Raw genomic sequence first — 25,483 nt, forward strand, 5'->3', positions numbered from 1 at the left:
CATTTCACAATATTTTCCACTGAAAGGTATGACATTTAGCACAGGTTTTTTTTTTGGTGATCATTCACCAGCAGTGGGATTTAATCCAGTGACTTTCTGGTTACAAAGTCATTTTCCTGATCTCTAAGCCGCCTCGTGCCCCTTTCACGGCCCAGTTTTGACTTCGTATAGACTTTTCATTTCGGTAACATGTGAGATCAAGACCCTCAAACCTCCAGTTAAGACACGTCTGTCTGAACTTTCAAAAACGTTTGGACTGTATCCAGTTCAAGTTGTCGTCCGTCTTGCTAAGGCTGATGGTACAATCTGAAGTATTTACTCAATCTGAAGTATTTACTCACTCAAACATCCAAATGCAAGAACGTATTGATCTCATCTGCAATCAATTAGCCCCTCTAATTCAAACTCCGGCACAAAGAGGTGGCGCAGTGTTAATGTCGCTCGTGGTTGAAATCCAGACAGTCCAAGTGATGCTGCTTCCATCACTAAATTGTAATGATTTACACTATCGCAGGGTAAAAGCACCGAGGAAAGTAGGCCATTCAATACCACTGGAACACTCTTGAGAGAAGTCCTTGACTGTGAATATCGTAGCAGTGGCGGCTGCTCTGCCGAACCCTGGAGGGATTGAAATGGAAACCACAGCTCAGCTGAACACTCAGACACAAACACTCCATATTACGGCTAATTCACCTCCAGGCTCCCGCTGAGTGGGCTCCGAGCTACCTGTCTTTTCGCCAGTTCTCGGCGCAGCCTTCGGAGGGGGACGTCCGCCTGGCTGCCGCCTTATCTTGTGAGCTGCTGTCTGACGCTGACACTCTGGCTGACTGACGCTCCCATTAATCACCGCGGGCAGGAAGGACTGATGCGATTAGTCATCTCATTGATTCCCGTGAAAAAATAGCCTTTCGGAATAGGAGAGGCTCTCGCTCACACCGCATTGATTTTGGTTCACCTCAATTTATTTTAATCACCCGCTAACTGGGAATCGGGGCTTGGAAGAAGGCTATTCCCTCCTGGTTTTTCTCAATTCCCCCGAGGGAACAAAGGTCCATGTATCTCCGTTGTTAGAATTGTGTACGAGAGGATTTCCCTTAATATGCAGCTGAAGCAGTTATCTCCTACACACCTCCATGACGGATCCACAGAGGGGAAAAACAGAGTATGACAACCACAAAAGTGCTAATGATGAACTTCAAAAGCAGCTGAATCGCGCTCTGGACTTTTTTTTTTTTCACCCAGCAGCGTCCTGGTTCTGCCATGTGAGACTAAACACCAACAAACATGTTTGAACACAACACCTGTGGGCGGATCGGCGGCGAGGGAGAGAGAGGCTCCACTGCTGCGTAGCCGCTAACAAGCGCAGCCGAGTCGATGTGGCGAACGGCCCGGCGGGGCCAATCATCCGCCACAGTTCTATAAACCAACCTACCCTCCCCGTTCCTCCCACCCTGAAGGTGGAGCCCCCACTACTGCTGTGTTTGATCTTCCTTTTTGATTCAGGATGGATGGAAATGTCATTGAGCGGAAAGAAAAAGGAGAAAACTGTGGGTGAAAAGTGAGGAGGGTGCAGCTCGATCAGAAGCACCGGGCTGTGTTTGCGGTTCAGTCAGATTACCTTTCTCGCAATGCCTTCCTTCACGTCCCATGGGACACTCGCACTTGTAGCCACCTTCGGGCAGCGCCTGACACTGCGAGGACGGGTGGCATCTGTTGGGCTCGCACGGGTCGTGGACGTCAGCGCAGGTCGGACCTGCGCAGAGCGAGGAGACCAGAGACGTTTTCATCTGAACGAGGATTTCCTCAGAGATAGAGGTCATTGTCTAATAGGATTTGGAAATATTACACATCCAGATTAAACGGCGGCCAGCTTCCCCGCCATGCCGGCCGTGTTTCTGGGCCAGACGCCGGCTGCGGGAGAGGTTGGCCGGCGTCTGGTGGGGGACGGTATTGCCCTCTGCCACAGCCCATGTGCGATCCGCCCGTCGTTACTTCAGCAGTCGGAGCCTGCGGCGAGGGGAGCGCTTTAATGAACCCCACCCCGCTGAGCTCACACGGCTCCCCCGTTTTCCTCGCGCTCGCTTTTTGGAAGCCGTCTTTCATCCTTTTCTCTCTCTTCTCCCCGACTACAGCGCTGCTTTTTTTGATCATATCCCCATTTCCTTTCCCATCTTTTCAAGCCTCAGCGCTCTTTCATCCCTCTGTCTCCTGTCTCCAAATAAACCTGACTGTTGGTCTACAGGCATCAGTCCTGTTCTTATTATCCAGATTGATTTTACACCAACACAACTTTTATCACGGTGCTACTTCTGAGCACACGGCTATCTCCACCTCTTCTGGAGTTTCTCAATAACAACAAAAGCATAAAAGCACCTCCTATATAAAAGGCAATAATGCTGTGATGTGAGACTTTATCGACTCGCATTGTAAATCCTCTGAAAACAGCTCTTAAAACTTGTCTGAAAGGTGGTTTCTATAAGCACTGCCCTGCCCCTGTGTGAGTATAAACATCTTTTACTATTCAGGCATAAAAGTTAACTCTGACAATTAATCTGGTTCTTGTGAGAAACTTTGGGTAGCGGTGGTGAGGGGCACGCTCGGCTGGGCCCTGATGGCGTCGGCTCTTAACTATGCTGTCTCCCTCTCTCTGTCTCTCTGCTGCTTGTTAGCTGCCATCTGCTGGAGGGAGCGACGGAGGAGGAAGGCAGACATGGGCCAAAGGCCAGCGGCTGAGAATTTGTTCGAAGTCTTCATGTTCCGTGCTCCACGTCAGCGTCTAATCTCTCGTTTTCGTGTCGGACACACAGATTTTGATGGTGTTGGTGTTTACAAAATGACTTGCAGACTTCCTGCTGTGAGCAAGAGTTACACTGTCAAATTAGGCTGTCGAGCTTACTTAGGATTTGCAAGGAAGGGATGAGCAGAGCGAATCCCTGAAGAGGAGGCGACGCACAGATACAGGAACATAATTTGAACTTCAAGGTGCGGGGAAAGTTTTTAAATTTCATGCGGATGAGATGCATTTTCTTCTTCTCCTGTAATTACACTGGAAATAACTCGTCTAAAAATTCCATGACTGTGAGGAAAGTGGCTGTGATGGAGCTCTCTCTTTGTCAGCATCTTACCCCAGAATCCTTTGTGGCACTTGCAGTGGAACATCTCGGCCTCCTTGACCTGGCACGCGGCGCCGTTCTTGCACGGGCTCGGCACGCAGGGGTTGTTACCGCACTCGCCCACGCCGCTGCCGTACAGGCTGTCGCCGCCGCTCTCCTGCAGGTTGAGCACCCGGTTGTTGACGTCCAGGACGCGGATGCAGCCGATCAGACCGGAGGCCACCGAGGTCCTCTCCCTCACACTGGAAACGAAACGCAGGGAAATTAAAAAAAAAAAGAAAAGAAAGAAGCTGCATTTATTTCCAGTTGTGACTCTCGTCTGGAGGGATTGTCTGGAATATCTGAAGAAGGGTTATGTGCTTGTTGCTATCATTACTGAACACATCACATGTAATGGATGAGGTACAGCCAGTCCTCAGTCTGGAGGAGCAGCTCAGACACGAATACTGTGATGGTCGAGGTCAGCAACAAAAGGGATTTCAGCCTTTTGAAAGAGGGAACTCTTCTATGAAAATCTGGTATTTTCAGCGAGAAAAGACATCTCATGGATGTGGCTCATGGTCAGGCTGCTCTTTTCAATACATTGTTTTATAAGTAACCACGATTCAATAAACAGACACTGAATGTAAACTTGAAGGAAACCGTGTTCGAGGTGGCTCGTATCAAAATGTGTTGCATAACTGGAGTTGGAACGATTTTTTAATGTACTTGAGTAGGTTTTCAGATATAGCCGCTTAACTACTTTTTACTTTTATTCCCTACATTTTAACACAGATGTCTACACTTTCTCCTTCTTCAGACTGGCTCCTTCCTTGTTTTTACCTTCATGAAGACTTTTCGGGGTTACAGTGAAAGGATAAAAGCAGCTCTCCATGCTGATGCCGTAGAACTTGTTTAATTTGATTTCTTGAAAGCCGAGACTTCCTGTTTCAAAACTGAGTTAGGTTATGCTCTTTTTTCCCCAAAATGCAAAATAATTCAGTTTTAGAATCAAAAATTATTCAAACATGATTGAGGTGAATCATGTGTCACTAAAGACTATGTGGGTGTAAACATGCAGACATGGATACTGTGAAAGTATATAACCACCAGACATTGCCACCAAAAATTAATGAAGTCCCTCCAGTATCTACAGTATGGTTCTACTTCAGGATGATAGGTTAACTCTGCTGCTTTAAATGCTCTCAGTGATTTTAATTTGACACCAGCCTCCTCGTGTTTTTGGAAGCAAAAGATCAGCCTTTGCAGATGAAATCATGCTGTTCTAGTGTTCACACGATGTTACGAGCACAGAAAATCTTACACAAAAATATTAATTACAGGTCAGGTAAACGTGCAACTATTCCAAATACCATGCACAGTAAAAGTCATGCCAATGCAGCAAATGGTCCCATATGTCTGGATAAAATGTTTTTGTATTGGGTGGATCCACATCAGTAGATCACTTAGCTGCTAAATCAGTGGAGTAACCTGCTGAACTGAATACATCCTGACCTCCATTGATAAATTTAACTATTATTGCTTGGTTAAAGAGATGCTGTATTCCTGCCACGGTGCTGATAAATTGAAAGAACCAGTGCAGTGCTTTCTTTGTCGTCTGTGTTCAGCTGCTGACCTACTTATCATCCAGGCTGGTTTGTGAGATAGTTCACATCCCATCAGTTTCTCATTAATTCCTCAATTATGGAGCTACCTACGATTTACTTACAGTATATTGTCCTGGTTCAGTACAGCAGTCCCATTAAAGACCAGTGAAAGGGCCTGGAGCAGCTGGTGGGGCTGCGCTGCTGTCAGCCACTGCTTTCACAAACTATTGCACCACGATTGAATGCCAGGGATCAAGCACGTGCAAATAACTGCACTCCGTTTATCAAACACACGTTACGACTCTGATTCAAAGATTGGGGTAATCCACTCCATGCATGTGAGCTTGCATGGGGAGGAGGGCCCTGAGCCCTCTGAGTGAGAATGTGTTTGGGAACAAGCATGAGGAACACTTTGAATTTGAACTAAAATGTACTTCATGTTTCAATGAGTTAGTTTGAGTGGCTGTAGTGGATGGAGCTGCAGGCTCGCTCACATTGAGAATAACCCCGGTGTGAATCGGTCACTGTGTGACTGCTGATGGATTGCTGAATGTGTCGTTGGCTCCAAATCGGATAGAAGAAGAAGAAACAGGAACTTACTCCTGCTTCATTTCTTCAGGCACTCCTCCAATGAACAGCGGCGTGTCCAGGTTGAGGCCGTCCGTTCCCCGGGGACTCTCGCCTTCGATGTGCGGCTCGTTGTCCACGCTCAGCATGGCGTTTCGGCGATTGCGTGTGACCACCAGCTGATGCCAGCGGCCCTGGCTGACCAGAACCTTGCTGACCACCGTGCCTGTGCCCGAACCCGTGTTAAACCTGGGGAGAAGTGAAGCAAAACTAGTCAGATTCATCATTCAACAGGGCTCACAATGTTCAACAGACAGATGCAAAACATCACATTTAGGATTCCAAACTACAGCATGTGACTTAAATGAAGCACTAAACCATTAAAAAAATAAGTCTTTTACGTCCTCATTTTATTCAACCTTTCATCTAATGAGATTCTGAGAAAGAAAAAGGCCATATCATAACAAAAAAAAGAGAGAAAGAGCAGTCGTGTACATGCACCCACACATATGGTAGCATTAGCACAACCTGGGCGCAATTATCAGTCACAAATAATTAGCTCTTCCCCCCACGTCTTGGATTTGCCGAGCTGTGGGTGGTAATCTCACAGCTGTATTTCTGGAATTGAGGCAGCGCTCTGTTTGAAACCACTACTGACTAATGATCTCCTTTAATTTACTATTGATTTCACCCCAAATAGAGAAATCTGAGCCGGCCATATTGAGGAAAAACCAAAAAAGGGGCTTTAGCGGGGGGGGGGGGGGGGGGGGGGGGGGGTCAGGGTCATATGGAAGGTAAAAGATAAGACAGGTAGGTTTGGTTCGGAATAATAGGCTCCAAAAAAGATGTGCTGGGGAATCTCTAATTAGCTCATTGGCGTCTCTTTTGAAGACGCTGCGTTCCCAGAAGATTTTCATTCATACGATTCCAGTGCAGCAGAGCAGCTGCATTCTGTTTCAGGAAAATCCTCCAGTTTTAATGGACGGGAAGCGTTTCCCAGCTTCATTTCTAATGAGATAGCTGATAAAGCCAAACGCACCAGTTTGTACATTAAAGTGACACCACGCCGATTTTCAATGTTGGAACTGACTTCAGGAGGAGGGATGATAAATTCAACCTCACGTCTACAAATCCGGACCAAAGCTCAACAGTACGAACTGAAGGCATTAAAGGAATATAAGATGGGGGTGTTCATCTACCTGAGAGGCTCTAACGTACGACTTACTGGCTTGTGCTACGAAAAAAAAAAAAAAAAAGCGTGAGTGCCTTTTTAAAGTCCATCATGAACATGATCTAAGGCCCACTTCTCGTCCCGGGCTGGCAGAAAGAGCGCCAAGGACATGCAGGGAAGCTAAAGTCTGAGAACACCCAACAAGCTAAACATTTTCCTGATTCACCATGAGCAGCACTGCATGTACCCAGGAGTTCGCTTCACCTATGAACAGCCCTCAGTTTCAGATCTGTTAATAACAGTATGCTCTTGTTCATATTGGAAAAACACGAACATTTGCGAGCAGAATATTGACTCGGGCAATATTCTGAACCGGCGTCGGCGCAGGCAGCGTCGACACACTCGGTTATCCAGAACATCAGCAATTAATTCAGCCCCAGAACACTGAAGCAACAAGCTGTGCCGGCGGTTATCTGTTCCACGCTGGTTCTGGTTTGGAGTTTGTTTAAAGCGTTATCAATAAGTTTCTCACATTCAAAAGTCAAGCAAAAGTTCATAGAAGTTATTTGAGAATTGCTCCATGGCGGCTGTAGGCCTCGGCCAATCGATGGAGTCGGCGACGACGTTCATCTTTTGCTCTGAATCATTCAACACAAGACTTGATGAAATGTAATGAAATGTACTGGTTGAGGTTTCCCTCAGACAGGAGATGTTGTTACTTTGGCGCCTCATTTCTGGAGCGTCTGAATCTCATGCCTGTGGGCGTCTGAGCAGCGCTGAAAGATCACAATTTGAATCATGATTTTCTGACAAGATGCAAAGAAATGCAACAAGTTGACATTTGCGGAGCCTCAACAGAGGCTCATTAAAACCATGTAACAATTTTAAATACACACTGATCCGGTCAAAACTCTGCTTTCAGCCACTTTCAGCCTCCACTGGTCAGTTCTGATGCATCTGATTGCTGCTGCTGCTGCTGCTGTCAGAGTTTTTGAATTTTAGGTTCTGCTGTTGATTTTGACCAAACTTACCAATCCTGATCTGGAGTTTTCTCTTAAGTTTAATGAAAAACAAACATGATGAGAACTCATAAAAATTCCTGCTGCTGAACTTATTCAGTTTATGAAATGTCTGAAACACGCCTTTCCCATCCAGCTTCGCTTCTGCTGCTGTGCTGAAGACATTCAGACATATCTTTCATTAAAATTCACTTATTGTGTGACAATGTGTTGAACTATTGGTTTCAGACAACATTTTATCAATACTTTATGTGAGGTTTCATTTTTTAGAGATTTTCCTTTCAAAGTTACCAATATGAGCTCCTCACACAAACGTTTCATTAGAGATTTTCCATTTCATGTCAGCCATGTCACTTCCAGGTTCCTTTAACTATATATATCTAACGGATAAAGCTTTCCTGCAGAAACAGTCTCACTTTATTTCCATACACACCATATGCTGACTTCTCCTCTATCCTGACACAGTTCTGAAGCACATGCTCAATTCATTTTCTCCATTTCTGGATGTATTTTGAAATCCCTGCTGCCATCTGTTAATTCTTTGAATTATACTGGTTGGTCCATTATCGATGTTATTTAAAAATAACATATGATCTGTCCATTTAACTCTGCCGCCTACGTTTCGGTACATATGCTTCAACCACCTGTAAAAATGACCAGGCGAGCAGCTTTACAAGAAGCAGAGATGTATTTCTGAAAGCAGCGTCAACCTGCGGGTCTGAACAAGGAGAATTCTGCATTCGTATTTTATTTTCTGCAGCTTTTCAACGTCTCTACTTGTTGTAATTATTTGCCTCATTATCTTTGTTGCTGTCGATTCTGTTCCATTCTTATTTACATCCCCTTTCAGCTGCTGTCGTGACCCTGCCTCTCTGAGGGAGTCGTTAAACTGTCATCCAAGAATGGATTAAAAGAATAATATTAAACAAAAAACGAAAAACAAACGAAACAGCCCCGATGTGGCAGCAGAACGAGCAGCAGACGGCCGCTGTCGCCGCTGACTCACCTCAGCTCCACTCGGCCGTTGACCAGAGCCAGGGAGATGAAGTCCTTCTTGCCGTCCTGGCCGTTGTAGAGCAGAAGGCCGGTCATCTCGGACGCCCTGAACTCCATGGCGATGCGCACGGTGTGGTAGGCGCTCATGGTCTGGAAGGCCAGGTAGGACTGGCCCCCGAACGAGGGGATGAAGTACTTGATCACTGAGGAGGAATGAAGACAAGGAGCCACAGCCTGTCATCACGCTGTCATTTGATTTATTACGGTGGAATAAAGGTTTAATGTGTGTAATTAAGTGTGAGCAGCAGCGGCGGCGTCTCGCTGACGCGTCATGGAGGGGGAAGAACAAAAAAGTTGTAATATTAGTTTGTTTTTAGGACTGATGCTTATTCCAAAATACTTAACGGGTTTATCAAAAGGATGAGGTTGAGAGGAGTTTATCACCCACTCTCAAGTCACATCCGTGCACTCACTCACGCACACACACTTTTCTTTTTTTACATCCACTCTACAATTACAATTATTATGGTCTATTTTCTCCACAGGCTCTTTTTCTCTCTGTCCATCTGTCTTTCTGTCCGTCTCTCTCCGGAGAATGGCTGCTGATGAGCTCCCTCTTTTCTAATGACTTGATTGATCTGAGGGAGGCTGGTGTGTGTGTGTGCTGTTGTTTTCGTCTGTTCGGTGTGTGTGTGTGTGTGTGTGTGTGTGTGTGTGTGTGCATGATTTCATTTAGCCACTCTAACTCAAAAGACACATACTGATTCCCAGCAGCTAATCCCCATCAAAGCAATTAGTGTCAATTATCTTAAGATGCAGCTGCGTGAGGTTGAACCTCGTTCACTGAAAAAAAAAAAATCCCAAAGTAGGGTAAGTGGGGGAGGAAACAAAAGAGTTGTGCTTCTTGAGAAGTTCTCCTTGATTTATGATTTTCGCCGCGGCGCTGATTGGATTCCGCCTCGCCGGTGGTGAGCGGCGCAGTGGAAGCTCCTCTCTTAACGACGTGGAACCTGTCTGAATCACTCGAGATGAGTCTGAAGAGCGGCCGCTCAGGGGACATGTGGCGTTTGACGCAATCACACCTCCGGTTCTTTGTTCTCCGCTCTTTATTTATCACATCCGACATAAAACTGTCCTGAGCTGCGATTGCTGTTAGCTTGATGAGCTTTATATGACCCAATAAATCCACATCTGTGACCGCATTACTTTTGATTTACATATTCCAGCACTAACTGGAATTCATTACTCCCTCCATCACTTAAGGCGTCGTCTTGAGCTTAATGAAATTAGACAAAGCCGCTGCCGCGTAAGGGATACATTGTTGTTTCAGTTATTGAAACTCTTTCTGGGCATCATATATACTTTTATCATCATGGTGTGTTTGGGTTGCTTTATGAATACATTAAAGCTCTGGAGGACGTGGTTGGCAGTGATTATGAAACTGCTCAAAGGCACAACCGAGCAAAGCGGAGAGCCTGGAACGTTTTTAGCTGCTGCAAAATCTCCGCAAACGTTAGCCTTTGAAAATGCTAACTGCTACAGTACCAAAGTCTGGAGCGAGTCTGAACTGACTCATTTTCTTGAAAGAGTTTGAAACGAGCTGAAACTTTGAAAGTTTTTCTTTTTTTCTTTTCAGGAATTTAAAAGCAAAAAAATATATGACGGATAAAAAATTGTGTTTTCATTTAGTATTAAGAAACTCCTACAAAAACATGCATCTGAGGCTAATTGGCGAGCCTGTCTGCTGTCTGATGGACTGGTGACCTTCACGGCCAGCGGGGTTCGGCTGCAGCATCACTGCTTTAACTCAGAAGTATCAGATTGCTGATGGATGAATCCTGAAGTGCAGTTTTTCTTGCTCAGTGTGGTTGATGTTAATGTTTCAGTTTTTTTTCCTCGCTTTTTAATGCTTCTTGGTTTTCCAGCTGTTCCCTGTTAACTCGCTGCTTCCTGTGTTCACTTTCTGTCTCAGTATTCGGCGCGTGCCGCTTCTTCTCTCTACGTCTTTGTGAACGTTTCCACGTGCGCCAGACGCTGCCTGACTTTTGACCCTGAGCACACTGTGCAAACCATTTCTTCTGTATTCTGGTCCAACTGTTGACAATGTGGGGAACTCCAAGGTTAAAGGAAAAAAGGCTTTAGTGTGTAAAAAAATGTTTTCATCAGACTAAATGTTCCTCTGAAGGCGACCCCCTCCATTCCCGCTGATGAGCACGGCGACGGCACTATCATGCTTCTCTGCAGCTCATCTTTGAAGATTAAAAAGGCAGGTCGGCTGGAATGCGTGAAATTTCTCAATACTGCCTGCATCAGAACTACTACCTCCCTATTTTACATCAAGAAAATGACGTAAAGCAAACGGAACAGCTACAAAACGAGAGAGTTGAGATGTTTCATGTTTGGGAGACGTACGGAGAATGATGGAAACACACTGTAGTTCAGGGGACACGCTCAGCTCAATGTCATTCGAATATTGGCAGAATATTTGAGTTTGAACTGTCCTTTGATTAGGTTGTTGTGGTGCTGAAGCAAAATTTTCACAACACCAAACAGTTTGTACCAAAAATGACTATAATGTCAACATGAAGCCAGGTTTGGGCCCACTGGCCTTATGTTTGACACCCCTGGTCTACAGAGTGTGGTTGTAGCCACAGGTGCATCCACTAAAAGGGCGATTATTATTCAATACTTAATCAGAATCTAAAAAACACAGAGTGTAGGTCACGACCCCCGGAGGATCTGAAGAGGGCAACACTCACCCTTCTCACACACGGACCCTCCCCGGCCGGCCGGACACTTGCAGCTGAAGTCGCTGCCGTCGTCCTCGCAGGTGCCGCCGTGGAGGCAGGGGTGGGAGTCGCAGGGCTTCTGCCCCCGGTGGTGCGGCTTGCCCCTGGCGTGGGGGCCGGTGGTGGCCGGGGGCGGCCTGGTGGTGGTGGCGGGCGCCGCGGTGGTGGTGACGGGCGCCGATTCGGTGGTGGTGGTGGTGCGCCGGCCGCCGGAGGGCCTGCGGGTGGTGCCGGGCGGGCGGCGGGTGACGTAGGGAGTGGAGGTCGGGGCGGGCCTGGAGGTGGTGGTCGTGGGGGCGGCCGTGGTGACGGACGCCGCCGTGGTGGTGGTGGTGGTGGTGAAGATGGGGAAGGACAGACCTGTAGCGGAAATGGGACAGGAGAGACGTTAGAGTGCGTCCAGCCTGCTGCCCAGAGATTTCCCCTTCAAGACCCCGAAAACCTCAGATAAATCACCTCATGAATAACTTAAAAAGCCTTTTCATTTGATTAATCCGTACACGGCCCTGTTAAGCCCACACTGCATTACCATAATTGGTGAAGCGAATATTCTCGTCCTCTGGCTTCTTCACGGAGATGCTGGTGTCCCTGGAGGCCTTCAGCTGCTTCAGCAGGGCTCCTACGATGTCGTCCACGCTGTATCTGGTGTCTGCAATAAACAGAGAGGAGCAGCCACTCAGGACCCGGCCTCCCAGGAGCTCCGGTGAGCAAATACAGGGCTTCTTTAACGGCGCCGTGGATATATCAGACAGACAGTCGGAGGGCCTCGGAGGACCACTTGTCCTCCAGCCGTCGCCTGTCCAGCTCTTTCCAGATGAATCGCTCTCATAACGTGCGCCACAGATGTTTACTTTACAGGCCATGGAGGAGCGCCGCGTAACGGCCCCATGTGCACGGTATGAAGGATGCTAAACGGTGCTCATAAAGGATATAAAACCGAAAAGAAAAAGAAACAGAAAGAAGGCAAAAGGAGGACAAAGAGCCAAGCAGGACCATGTGACTCTGAATTCAGTTTTTATATTAAATCTTTAAAAGTAAAAATCTGCCGTTCATCAGAACAGAAACTGATCACAACTGAAACTACAGTAAAAGCACGTCACAGATCAATAGATCGTCCGTGTGTTCAACACTTGTGCTACCTTAACTTATCCTCATACTGATTTCAGCTTTCAAGCAGGGAATCTGACAGGATCAGTCAAGCAGGTTTCTGGTTCTGAGGAACATCAGGCGCTTCTCCCGACACAAAGAAGATCAATTCTGAGGGTTTATTTCAATACAAGCAAATCGCCTGTTAAATTTAAAGTACTGGAAAAGCTTTGAAAGCTGTGACAGAAACCCAAAACAACACAGAAATGTCTTTTTCTTCACCTCACTAACACATCCAGCACTTCAGGCAATCTTTTTCCATCTTCTGAATGTTTTCATTTGAAAGATGTGATGAAATGCTGAGAATGCTTCAGATCACACAAACTGAAGACAGACCCCAGCTTTACCTCAGCTACAGTACTTCCTGCTGTTTTGGAAAGATGCTGTGTAAAATTTGTGTTGTTAAATGTGAGATGGTGAGCGACTTTTTGCCCGGCAGGAAGAACATCCCCAGTTGGAGTCTGTGCTTAGAGGCCGTTCAGCGCAGACTGCATGTTCTCCCTGATTGTTTTTGAAGGCACGTCTAGTGAAACTCAAAAAATACATGAATCAGTTAGAATATAAACAAATAAGATCATTAAAACGTGGAGATTAAGTAATGAAGCTTCAGTGGGAAAACAGCCAAGGATGAATGCTTTGTTCCTGTATTCAAGCAGGTCTTTCAGGTATTAGCAATTTACTTCATTATTCATTTCACTTTTGCTCTTCGTATTTGAAGACAAGCATCTATACCTTCTCATCCTTACAATCTTCAAACTGTTGCTAGTTTTAACCTCTACAGACGATGATTTAATGAACTACCAGAGACGGAGAAAGTCAACCATGGAGATGCAAAAGTACAGTTTGTGAAAGAGAGGAAAAACACTGACTACTGATTTACACTGGGTATGGAAGTCTTGGACTTTTTAACCCTGTCCGTATTACATTTACAGTATCATGTCCGAAAACAAACAGCTCTGGAAAAATAACAGTTTTGCTCTTTCTTTTGTAGCTGTTTGTTTTAGGACAACAGGTACAGTAGGTTGCCATCAGCCATCAGCAACCTACTCCAATATTAACACGTATAAGTTATAACATTTTCTTTCCTGGGTGCATTTCAGAATCAGCACTTTCTCACTTCTATTTAAGTCCCTCGCTCTTCAGCCGAGAGAACATCTGACTCCTCTGGTAATGGCCCGAGTGAAGACTTTACTCTAAACTCTCATTGCAATTCAAGACGAGTAACAAAATTAAACATTTTTTAATAAGGCGATACGGAGGCCTTTCTGCATGGAAAGTAGGCCTCTCATGGCCAGTGGCCTTCATTTTCTCCCTGTGAAATAATCTGAAACAAATCCAGAACGTCTCATCCATAATCCAGCGCCTGCCCTGTTCTGCTGCCGCTCGTCTCACCTGGTCTGAAGTGGGCCTCCACAAAGGCCAGGATGGAGTTGCTGGGCGCCAGGTTGCGGACGCGGACGCTCATGAAGTCTCTGCGCACCGCGGATTTCCTGAACATCTCATTGAGCTGAAAGAGAAGGGAGGGAGAGGGAGGAGAGGCGGACAGAGAGAGGAGATGATAAATGAGGCCGGTAATGAGCTTCACGCTATCGGAGCAGCGAGTCCAATCCTGGAAGACTGTACGCCGTCTGAGAGCGGGGACGACGGCCTGCCTCTCAAATTGGGGAGCGGAGAAGAAGCCCAATGGGTGTGGGTGCACAAATTGACATTTAGCTGCTGCCGTGGCATTAATTATGGGAACAAGTTTCCAGGAGGGGCTAAGATAAATGTCGAGCAGACCCTGACATTCGGATTGGTTTCGCTTGCAAAGGCCCCGCTGTTTGCATGCTGCAACAGCCTGAAGACCTCCAGACTGGAGTATCTTCTGAGCCAACGGCGACGCTGCAGCATGTTCACCTCAGCTGCCACCTCAGTCCATCATAAGGCTTCGTAAATACATTTTCACCACATACACTCTATCACACAACAAAACAAAACACTTTAAAGGCTGAATCAAAGCCCTATTATGGTGCTGCTTCACAGGCAGGACCACACACCAGAGGGACATTTTAACGAAGGGACTGAAGCGAAGGATCAATGATTTGAAGACGATATTAATAACAGCTGCGAGTGAGAACCATCGGGAAGCAATCTCACTTTACCACACGCCTGTGGCCACTTGTGTTTCCTGAGAGCATCCTCCTCCCTCCAGTCCCGCTCTCATGGATTTTACCAAAGCAAAGCAGAGTAAATTACGCTTTCAAACAAACAAAAAAAAAAGTTCTTATTTTGAGTGAGACCTTCACAGAGAACTCTTGTGGTTTGTTTTCGCTGCGCTGTCAATCACGGCGCGGCGTGGCAGCGGCGAGGTGAACACCAGAACACTGACACTGATGATTCACCGCGTTTTGTTAAGCTTGAGAACCGGGTGAGCAAAAGATTATTTCCTCCATGTGGCTCTGATGTGGTGGGTTGAGGTGTGACAGAGAAAGCAGGAAAATGAAATCCTCCGAAAGCTGGCTTAAGGCCTGGAAATCGCTGTGGACAAACTTCAAGCGTGACTTTGAACCTCCCCGATCGTTCCTCGCTCTCCTCTTCCTTTCACGTGTCCTCGTTCATCTGCTAATTACACCAGGTGCCGCGGTGTTAGTGACGCTCGCTGCAGCTTGGTTCTCTCGGCGGGCGCACCGCGCAAAGGTCTACACACTCCAAGTGAAAGTGTACGAGTGTGTGCTTACGCATTCTTGCATGCATGCACGTATGCGCTCAGTGTGTGTTCTGGAAGATGAAGAGGGGGTGGCTGCTGTCAAGTGGCACACCAGGCTTCAGAGACACGGGCGCCGAGAGCGTTAACGAGCACACACACACACACACACACACACACTCAAATCGCTGTGAGGTAGCAGATTAGGTCCCAGTGGGGGCTGGTGACACTGATTCAACAGCTGGTACATGTGTCCTGTGTACACACACACACACACACACACACACACACACACACACACACACACACACACACACACACACACACACACACACACACACACACACACACACACACTCGTTGGAGTTCTCTTTTCATCAGAGGAGCAGGCTCTGGCTTGACAACAGACGCGTTTGTTCAAAGGTCTGAGCTGCACAGGCGACGCGGACGGCAGAGAAATCCTCCCGGCTCCGCGGCGCCGAGCCGCCGGGGCCAAACTGCGATTTGTGCTCGGGCTCCCGGCCCGCCGGGGCTTTGCTCCGCTAACTGGCAATCATGTCCATTCAAACTTATGCAAGTCGTATTCAGAGCGTGGACTTAATTTTTCAAATAGCTGGAAAATCTTAATTAATCTCACATGAGAAGCTGCTTTGGAATACTGTGAAGTGTTTGGCAAGCAGCTGAAAAATTAGTCTGCAGAGAGCTGTTAGCTTGTTGATTTTCTTCATACTTGTCTTATTAAACATAAAGGCGAAGGGTTTCTGTAGTAGCCCAGTTAAAAATTCTATGAGAAATCCTAATTAGACCGCAGTGTGTGCAAAGGAAAATTATCATGTGGGCATTTGAATCCTTATTTTGATGTTTATGTTTGTGGAAAAGCAATTATGTAATCCAAAAAGCTAAATCCATATTGAATTGTAATGATGGATGAAGAATCCTTTTATCTTCTGATGTATGTGGGTTAAAAAAGGCATTCAATTACTGAACATATTCCTGTCTACGGACCACCCAATGTCACAGATTGCCAATATTCCCTCTTTATTAAAAATCAAATATCATTCGGGCCGTGTCTTCTCCCTCTGATATGATGTATGTTCCTACCTGACTGCAGCCGGCAAATACATTTTTTATCATTGTTATTTTTCTATCAGATCTCTGACCGGAGAAATCACTCCGGCTCAGTGTGGCAGAATATTACTCAGCAGCTTCAGGGGCGTCAGTCTGTAAAACGTGCAGTGAGACCTGCCCGAAGGAGCTGAGAGAATCTGATTAGTCGAGCTCTGGCTGAAGACTTTTTACTGTGTCGCGATGCTTTGTATGTTGTCTGAGAAGCTTTTCCACTCCTGACATGAACGTTTTTGGGGGGGAAGAGGAAAGAAAAAAAATTGCAGCAAGACTATCTCGGTTTTCCAGTGGCTGCACAGTGGTAATTGTTGCTTGAGTCAGCTGCATTCAAGCAGAATCATAATTGAGGTTTTTTTTTTTCTCTCTTAGAAATTTGAAGGCAGGGGAAGAGGCTAAAAACACAGCATGTGGCTTTTTTTTTTCAATCATATTCAAATGGTGGTGAACAGCTGAGTAAGCAAGGCTGCTGATACATTTTGCGCCGCAGTCAGGTTCATTTAAAGTTGCACGACCTGATGATTTCTGCGGTGCAGGGTGTAGGAGTGACACGCTGAACTGTGCGATCAGCGGCCATCTTTCACACTGTTCAAGAAATAAATGAGCACACTGAAATACTGAAATCACGCCCTCTTCTTTCAGCTTTGTTTGACCTCACGGCGTATTTGTGTGTTTTTCTCGTCTGCAGCCACACACTGAGGTTAGAACCTAAACAAACAACAGCGGCGTCAAGGTCAAACTCAACTGAATCGAAAAAAAAGCCGCTGATTTGAGTGAAATAACGGATGATTGGGCACTGGACCATGCAGTGCACATGTATTAAGCTGTGAACACGCTTAAACTCGGGATTTTGTGTGCACATTGTCAAGTGTGCGGTGGAGTGCAGTGAAAGAACCTGGAGCAGGGTCACCACCTCTTGTGAAGCTGAGGGCTACTTAAAGTCTCCTGAGTGAGGCGAAGGTCTAACGCCTGTTACAACATTCCTGAATAATTAGAGTTTCACATCCTGTTTCTATGCACTATTCTCAGCACACGACCGTCAGGCTAAACACAAGGTCCAAGTGGGCAACCAGACGCCCACTGGCGCCGTGATGGACGCCCCTGAACTCCAACATGTGCTCAAAATGGCCGAGGTTAGAATATCGAGCGAGTGGCCCACGGCAGTTTTTCCTGCAATAGTCGGTGCACCAATGTGTTTGTGCATGTTAATTCAACGGCAGTTCAATATCCAAGAAAAAGCAGCATGTGTTGGACCACGACACACACCCACCAAAGAGGAGGGTGAAACACTCTCTGTAGCAGCTCGTAGCCAGTTTAAACATGGAGCCATGGCGAATCAGTCAGTCACACACAGATACCCACATTACCAGCCCTGCCATATCTGTTATGTCTATTCAATACAAGAAGAACTTGTGAAATAAATGTTCTTGTTGCTTAGCACTGTGCAGCACTCACCGCGCTCTCGATGCTGCGCGCCGTCTCTCCAAACAGCTCGGACTTGGGGTCCTCCATCTCCGGCGTGTAGAAGATCTCCTGGCCCTCCACCTGGTCCAGGTGCAGGAACCCGCTGAACCTCATGGTGGCTGCAAAAGAGAAGCAGGAGAAGAAAGAAGGTGTTACGCCGAAAAAGAGCAGACGTCAAGCCTTCCTCTCTCGCTCAGTTCCCGATGCCTTCACCCAGGCCAGACGGGGGTTAGTGATGGATTGTGTGTTTGTGTGCACTTGACCAGAGGAGGTTAGTGAGAGTGTTTCAAACAGGGGCTGGAGTTTGGCCGTTTGAGGCTAACATGGCGGCGGTGGAGAGAGTGGCGGTGGACGAGGTGGAAGATGAGAGAAACAGGAAGGGGGGCAGTGGAAGGATGGGCCAGTTTTACCAGACCGAGACTTGTCCCAAAAGCTGGCCAAGGCATGGAGGGCTGGGCAAACAGACAAGAAGTTAGACAGACACACAAATACACGGAGAAAGAAACCAACACACACACACACACACTCTAAAAGACAAAACAGCTCATAGTCTCCCTGAAAAGTGCCTTCTTCAGCAGAGAGAGGACCTCAGTGAGCGACCTTGAGAGAAACGCCGTCGAGCATCTATCAACTCTCCGTACAGTTTCTCCGTATGGCTGCCAGAGAGGAGCGGCTGGAAATAAAGCTGAAAGTCAGAGGGGCTCGTGTGTGTGTGTGTGTGTGTGACGGTGACGAACAGAGGCGCTGATGCCGGGCTTCCACGCCGCTCGTAATCAGCAGAACAAATTGCCCAAATCAATCATGGCTGCCCCTGCCTGAGCAACGGCAGGGAGAATGGGAAGAGCACTTGTATGATTATCGTGAAAGATAGTCGTAATTGTCTCCTTAATGCTGCTGCCGGACCAGTGACTGACACAGCCTGCTTAAAACTGCATGAAAAGGACGGCAGTCGCTCGCTGCGACGCGCCGGCCGCCCGCCGCCCGCTCCGCCGGCCCCTCTAATCTCGTCTTTACAGCGCGCGCACGGGCAGCGCACATCGATTCAGACGTGACGGCGGCCATAAAACAGAGGTAAACGGGCGAGGTCTGGCCGGTGGGGAGGGAGAACAGAGAAGGCGACAGCGAGAAAGAGATCTGACTTTTAATCTGCAAAGAAGACAAACATCAGAGAGGGTGATTTTCCAGCCCACTGCCGCGACGGACGTTAAGAGAAAGAGAGAGAGAGAGAGAGAGAGTGAGAGAGAAAGAGACAGACAGCAATAAAAGAAAGGCCTATCAGGTACTGGTGAACTGTAAAATGTAATGGATTTGTCAGACTTCCCTTGGCATATGGAAGAGTTTACAGAATGTGGACCTCAGTGAGCCGTTAAGTTTCACAGGAGCACTTCCTGCCATGAGGATATGACATTACCGCGTTTAAACATAACATAGGGGCGACCGGTGAGCGAATCCTGCCAGATCATCAACAGCCGCCACTAAACGTTAGTCTGCATGTATCAATCGGAACAAGGAGCAATTATCCTGTTTTGTTCCTCCGTTTGGCGCAATGAGAAGACGACCGACCGCACGAGAGACCTTGTTTCATTTCACATCTAATGAGAGGGAGACGGGCCCGAGCCCTTCTCAGGGGCAAGGAAAAAAATGAAAGCGAGAGAGAAAAGATCCCGCGTATTGATCAGCCCATCGCGCTGCCTGCTTTTATTGGCAACACTTGAGCTGAATGAAGTATCGATCGCTGGTTTGTGCCGTCATTGTTAGTCCAGATAAATATTTACAGGCTTTGGCAGATTTGTTATAACAAGCCTCTTACAGCCACAAACCAGCTCCCAGATTTCAGGGCCATGTCATCAAATTCACATCTGTTTGGCTGTAAATTCAGTGATAAGTTGCGAGGTCGGGTGGATGTGTGTGAGGGAGAGGGGGGGTAGAAGACCAAAGGTGGCTCCATGTTTTCTGATCATGCCGCAGACTGTGTGGCAGTAAAGTCCCAGGGATCGTCAGCACGCCAGAAATGCAACCCCGCGCACTAATTTGTGGCGTCGGTTCTTTCAAGTCGCGACCGGGAGCTCTCCCGGGAGCCGCAGAGAATCCCCGTTTCACAATCCGTCAGGAGTACCGGGACGAACACAGAGCAGATTCCTACCGAGGGATGGAGACGCAGAGAAGAGAGGGCAGAAAGAAGCCCTTTATCTTTATGAACCCAGGGTGGCAGAAGCCACTGATTGGTACCGCGGCGCTCGGCGGCCTCTGGTACTGTCTCCACTTTCGCTCCGCTCAACTCCAGAGAGGAATGAAGTGATGCAAGACTGGACTGAGCCTGGCCGGGTAGAGGGAGTGAAAGGAGTGAGATACAGCTCTGGAGGGAGATACAGCACAGTGGCACGGACTGATAAAGACACAAGTGTGCGAGTGTGTGTGTGTGTGTGTGTGTGTGTGTGTGAATATAAAAGTCGAGATGGGAGATTAAAGTAAAAGTGGAGAAAGAAGACTGAAAAAGCCAGAACAGAGACTGGGCTGGATATTTATCAAGCGAAGCACGGGGCCACTGCAACACCATGTTGCATCAAACCAGACCTTGATCAAAAATATTGAGAACAAGTGAAGAAAATGAAATTCACTGGCGTGTTATTTCAGAGAGAGAAGTGCTGGTAAATCCAGAAATGTGGACTATAAAGGTCATGTTTTTTGCAGTTTGTGTGTTTTATTCCTTTCTTCATTTATCATTTAAACTCCCCGGCGCCTGTCAATAAGATCATTTACATATGAAGAGAGTGATTCATAAAAATTAAAAGACTAAAAAAAAGAAAAAGAAAAACACCACCTGTTCTGGTGGTTTAAGGCAGATGGCCCAATACCGCTGCTTCAAAGGTAAACATCAGGCATGGAAAAATATCCTGCTCCTTCTGAACAAAACTAGAAATTAAGGTGAAGTGATGTGATGATATCCTCAGGCCTTGAATCCATCGACAAAATAGCTCCGAATCCGTCAACCTCGCCAATAAAACATCAAGTGAGGTAAATAGTAAAGTGGAATTTATGGAAGACGATTCCTGAGGAACTCAAAGCAGGTTTATTGATGTTTTTCTAAGACATTGTTGGAGAAAGTCATCCTATAATCAGAACACTGAACTTTCCTCGACATTATTGAAGCTGAGCCATGATCAGATCACTACAGCGTGGAAATGAAACAAACATCGGCAGGTTTCTCTCCGCTGATCAGAGCCAGTGTGCTTGGATACATCGGGAGCTCTGTTGTCTTGTTTGTCTTTTCCAGGAGCACATTATTAAGACCGTCCCTGCACCGCTAACCGAAGCAGTGTTTGTTATTTCCGCTCTTTGTAAAGTTTATTAAACACCTGTAGGACCTCCACACACAAGCAGCGACTATTTATCTATGAGGGACTCAAGAAAGGAGGGAAAAATCCATCAGAATCTAATGGGAAATAACATTATATATTTGTCTTTACTTCTTTACTTCTTATCGATGTGATAATAATTTAGTGTGAGTGTAACCGCTTCGGGAGTGGGATCACTCTCATTTAAGCATCTGATATCAGGATTAAATTTATGAAGCTAAATATTTCAAACCACATGTAATATTTGAAAATATCTATTAAATTAATATACGTGGACATGGAAACAAACAAGCATCATGATGAGGGAATCAGGCTCTAGTGAGCTGGAACCTTTGTGGATCTTGGCGAGTTAACTGCTTTTTACTGTTTACAGCTTCAACTTTTAGTTAAACTGAGCTAATGGCCTCCCTGCTCAGACAGGAAAGAGGCATTAAGCCTCCGACTCTGTTCAGAAAAATGTCTTTCAGCAAGTTTCCACCCAGATTAAAAACACCAAAGAAAGACAGAAGTAACGGACAGTGAACAAAGACAAAGAGGTCCACAAACACGACAGGATCTCATAACCTCATAAGAGAGGAAAAGCCTTTCCTGACGGGGCAGACGGACTTACCGGGGCAGTTGGCGCCCTCTGCAGTGCTGGACGGCGTCTTGCCATCGGGACAGCAGCCGAACTCGGAGTTGTCGCAGGACGACCTGTCCTCTGCCGTGGGCACCGTGGTGCTCGCCACCGTGGGGCCTGGAGGTGACACACAGGGGCTCATAACAATTCATGACGCATCAGAAGATTCATAAATTCCAGCCGGCTTATCTCAGAAACCCAAAAGGGAGCTGCTTCGCATTTACATGGAGCAGTTAATGTTTCCAAGGTCAAGATCTACGTTTTGTTTTGTTTCTTCTCTGTTTGCTGCTCCAGATGCTTGTGTTTTTGCAGTCTGCTGACCAGTGATTGGCCTCTAATCTGTCAGGAGAGATTATATAGCATTTTCATGGGAAATGATTTTACACCTGGAACTCATTCTGCCAGCAGAGAACACTTAATGGGCGCTGTTGCCAGTCATGTCACACACAGTGCACTTAAAATGATAGGAGGACTGTGTGTGTGAGTGTGTGTGTGTGTGTGTGACTGGGCTAGATAACTGCCCACTACTGATTGGCTGTCAGTTACCTTGAAGCGGTCCCATGAGAGAAGAAGAAAATACAGTGTGTGTTTGTGTTACTGTCACTGTATATCTGACCATCTCGGGACATAAAAGACATAAAAGCGGCCGGGCTTTCTCCAGCTGAGGAGTGAGAGTGTAACAGCGGCGAGCGTCCACGCTCTAATGATGGCGCCGGAGAGGGGCGGGAGGCCAGCGGCGTCTTGGTTTGAAGCAGTGCGTTTTATGGCCGCTCAGAGATTAGAAGTAATCGTGGAGGCAAACAGCTAGCGGCCAAACAAGTCGTAAAGACGTCAGAGGCGAGGGGCGTCCCGCTCAAGGACTCGCGGTCAAAGAGGAGGAGGAAGAGGAGGGGGGGGGGGGGGGGGGGGGGGGTCCTGGGATGAAAAGGTGGGAGAGGCTGGGGGTTTATGGGGCATCTGCCGGCGTGTGGTCTGCCGATTTACAGATGCTGGGCTGGAGAGGAGGCTGCTGGAGGCGGGAAAACAAGGCGGCACACAACCACAAAGGGGCTGCGACGTGACTCTGGTGGCAGCCATGGACGCTGCACACATACACACACACATGCACACACACACTCTCACACTCAGACAGTGCAAATTTCAAAGGAGCATGGACTTCGATACAAATACACACCTTTGACCTACTAACATTTATGACTCAGACGGAGACATGTGCACTTTGAATTGGATAAACTGAGTGAATCAGAAAAAGGATTAAAGACACACAGACTCCGTCACACTTCCTTACTGCCATTTCATCCTCGAGGTGTAAGCATGACCACCACGAGTGAAATGATTCACCCTAGTCCAAAACCGAAATTCGTCTTCGCAGTGAAACTGAATGTGAAAGCACCGTAAATACCACAAAAAGTGGCGCCATTTCCCTCCTGTGGAGGAGGCTTCGCTCGGACACAACCGAGCTTCCTGCTGGTTCCCTGCATGCACTCTGGCTTGGTTAGGGGCCACTTTGCCCTGTTCATGTGTGAAAGACTCTTTTGGTGGATCACTTCACCATTGGTGTGTATGTGTGTGTGTGTGTGTGTGTGTGTGTGTGTGTGTGTGTGTGTGTGTGTGTGTGTGTGTGTGTGAAGCTCTTTAAGAGGCTAACGGTAGAATTGTCCTGATTTCATCAAAACGTCAGCCCAACTGAGCCTTCACAATAACAGATATCCAAATGCACAAATACAAACAAATGATTGTATCACTAATCCTCTGACATCTTTAACAAACTTTTAATGGATAAAGGAGAAGACTGACGCAATGTCTTACTCTAAATGTCTTACTCTTCTGATCTCTTCACATATCACCAAAGGTCACAGCTCACTGTTCACTAATCCTAACCTGAAACCTTAATTTTAACCAAATTTTTACAGTAAAGCAACAAGCTTCACTTCAGTGGTGCATCGATAAATCAAGGATCTGAGGGTCAACGTGTGAAGTCTCCAAGGCTAAATGTATTAGCTGGTTCTCATGAAGTTAACATATTCTCTGCTGTTAACATTTATACTTTTGTGTTGAATACACACACACACACACACACACACACACACACACACACACTATAAAACATGTTGAAGCTTCATTCAGACCCACACAGACACTGGGTCTCTTTTGCAGAAAGGCTTCATGCTCCTCGCGTCACCGAGCACTCTGGTCAGTGTCTGACAAGAGAATAAATCTAAACTCAGGGAGAAAGAGCAAAAAGAGGAGGAGGAGGAGGAGGAGGAGGAGGAGCTGAGGAAGAGCATATTGGGGGCACACAGTTCCATCAATCCCATCCTGTTACTGCGAGCTGTCAGGCAGGATGGATGGATGGATGGAAGGCAACATCAGGAAAATAAAAAATCATAAAGAAAACAGGTATGATGGAAAAGTCTCGGTCATCCCTTGTTGTCCGAGAGGAGGCCCGCTAACCGCAGCAGGCTGTTACAGTCAGGAGGGCATGTCCAGAGAGATTTGAGGCCGGCGGTGTGACAAGATATGTTGCTTCCACACACACACACACACACACACACACACACACACACCTCAGCCTCCTGGTTCACATCAGCCTGTCAAGTCAGGCTCCGCAGATCCCCAGATGCGGGCCAACAGTTCCATCTCTCTCTCTGGCCGGCCCAGAGTGTATTTTACAGAGGGCTGGTTTGTTTTTCGCTGGCTGCTGAGAGCAGCACGCAGGTGGAATGAGAGGGAAGAAAGCATGGGCGATGCAGCAACACTCAACCATGCTAATACATTTTTTTTTTAAGCTTCCTGAAATAGAGATATACATCTTCCCAAAAGTGTAAATGACACTAACAGCTTCTGTTTACAAAGAATTTCTCTTCCCTGCCTCCCTGCCTTTGACATTTGTCTCCTGAAAAGCAATTTGCATACAAATACATAAGCCTGTGTCTATTTTTAATTTTCAATTAACAGATGATGACATGAATGTGTTATGATGTGAGCTAATTTGTCCGACCCCTTCTTAAACCCGGCCCTCGCCCCCCCGCTGAGCTGTATGGATAATGAAGTGAAAGAGCAGGGATTTACCGACAGGCTCCTCCGCCCCACTGGCCTCCGTCGGGACGCCGCTGCCAGCTTCCTCTTCCTGCTCCTCCTCCTCCTCCTCCTCTTCGGCCTGGTCGTCCCCGCTCGGCTCGCCGCTGCCCGAGCCCTCGAAAGAGGCGGCGGCCGCGGAGGGGGCGGGGCGGGCGTGGGAGGAGGAGGCGGGCGTGGCGCTGGCGGCGGCGGGCTGGATGTGGATGGAGTGGCGGTGGCTGTTTCGGGCGTGGTTGTGGGTGATGGTGGTAAAGGGGGTGGTGGCCGGAGGCTGCTCGTCCGGCTCCGTCTCGGCTGTCCTCGGCGGCGGCATGGCAAACACCTTGTTAGGGGGGAAGGGGGCGGAGGTGGTGGTGATGGCGGCGACGCCGGTGGTGGCGGGGGGGTTGGGGGTGGGTCGGTCAGCCGGCTCGGTGATGGTTTCTGGTGGAGGGAAGGGGAGGAAGCAAGGAATGGATGAATGGCTGAGCAAAGATGGAAATGTTTGATTCAGCCTCACCTGACTCCAACACCTTGGAAATGAAAACATCATCTGCCACTTAGCGGTTACTACACCCTCCTGCAGACAGCGGCTTGCTTTTACCTCCGCATTCCTGCAATGATTATGGCCTTTGGTAATCATTTAACCCATCTCCCTGATGCTCAGCAATGCCATTATGAACTTACGCAGAAACACACACACGTAATTGGGCTCCCGATTGTTAAAGCAACCTCAATTTAAAATAAAACCCTGCAACGGATGAGATGTCAGCGATCTTTATTTTACCGATC

General features: G+C 47.3%; 1 protein-coding gene across 5 annotated transcripts in view; it reads right to left on the reverse strand.

Moving 5' to 3' along the window:
• Positions 1-25,483, reverse strand: part of agrn (agrin) — a 303,236-nt gene that overhangs the window by 24,928 nt on the left and 252,825 nt on the right. For all 5 annotated transcript variants that reach the window (XM_030119408.1, XM_030119411.1, XM_030119410.1 and 2 more), the window contains 10 exons: positions 24,704-25,135; positions 21,623-21,748; positions 17,648-17,775; positions 13,780-13,894; positions 11,771-11,890; positions 11,212-11,601; positions 8,463-8,655; positions 5,300-5,515; positions 3,126-3,355; positions 1,619-1,753 (listed from right to left, as the gene is read on the reverse strand). In XM_030119408.1, coding sequence (XP_029975268.1) covers positions 1,619-1,753; positions 3,126-3,355; positions 5,300-5,515; positions 8,463-8,655; positions 11,212-11,601; positions 11,771-11,890; positions 13,780-13,894; positions 17,648-17,775; positions 21,623-21,748; positions 24,704-25,135 — 2,085 coding nt within the window. The remainder of the gene's footprint in view (positions 1-1,618; positions 1,754-3,125; positions 3,356-5,299; positions 5,516-8,462; positions 8,656-11,211; positions 11,602-11,770; positions 11,891-13,779; positions 13,895-17,647; positions 17,776-21,622; positions 21,749-24,703; positions 25,136-25,483) is intronic.

Source organism: Salarias fasciatus, chromosome 20 (assembly GCF_902148845.1).
Source record: "Salarias fasciatus chromosome 20, fSalaFa1.1, whole genome shotgun sequence".
In the NCBI taxonomy this organism is placed as follows: Eukaryota; Metazoa; Chordata; class Actinopteri; order Blenniiformes; family Blenniidae; genus Salarias; species Salarias fasciatus.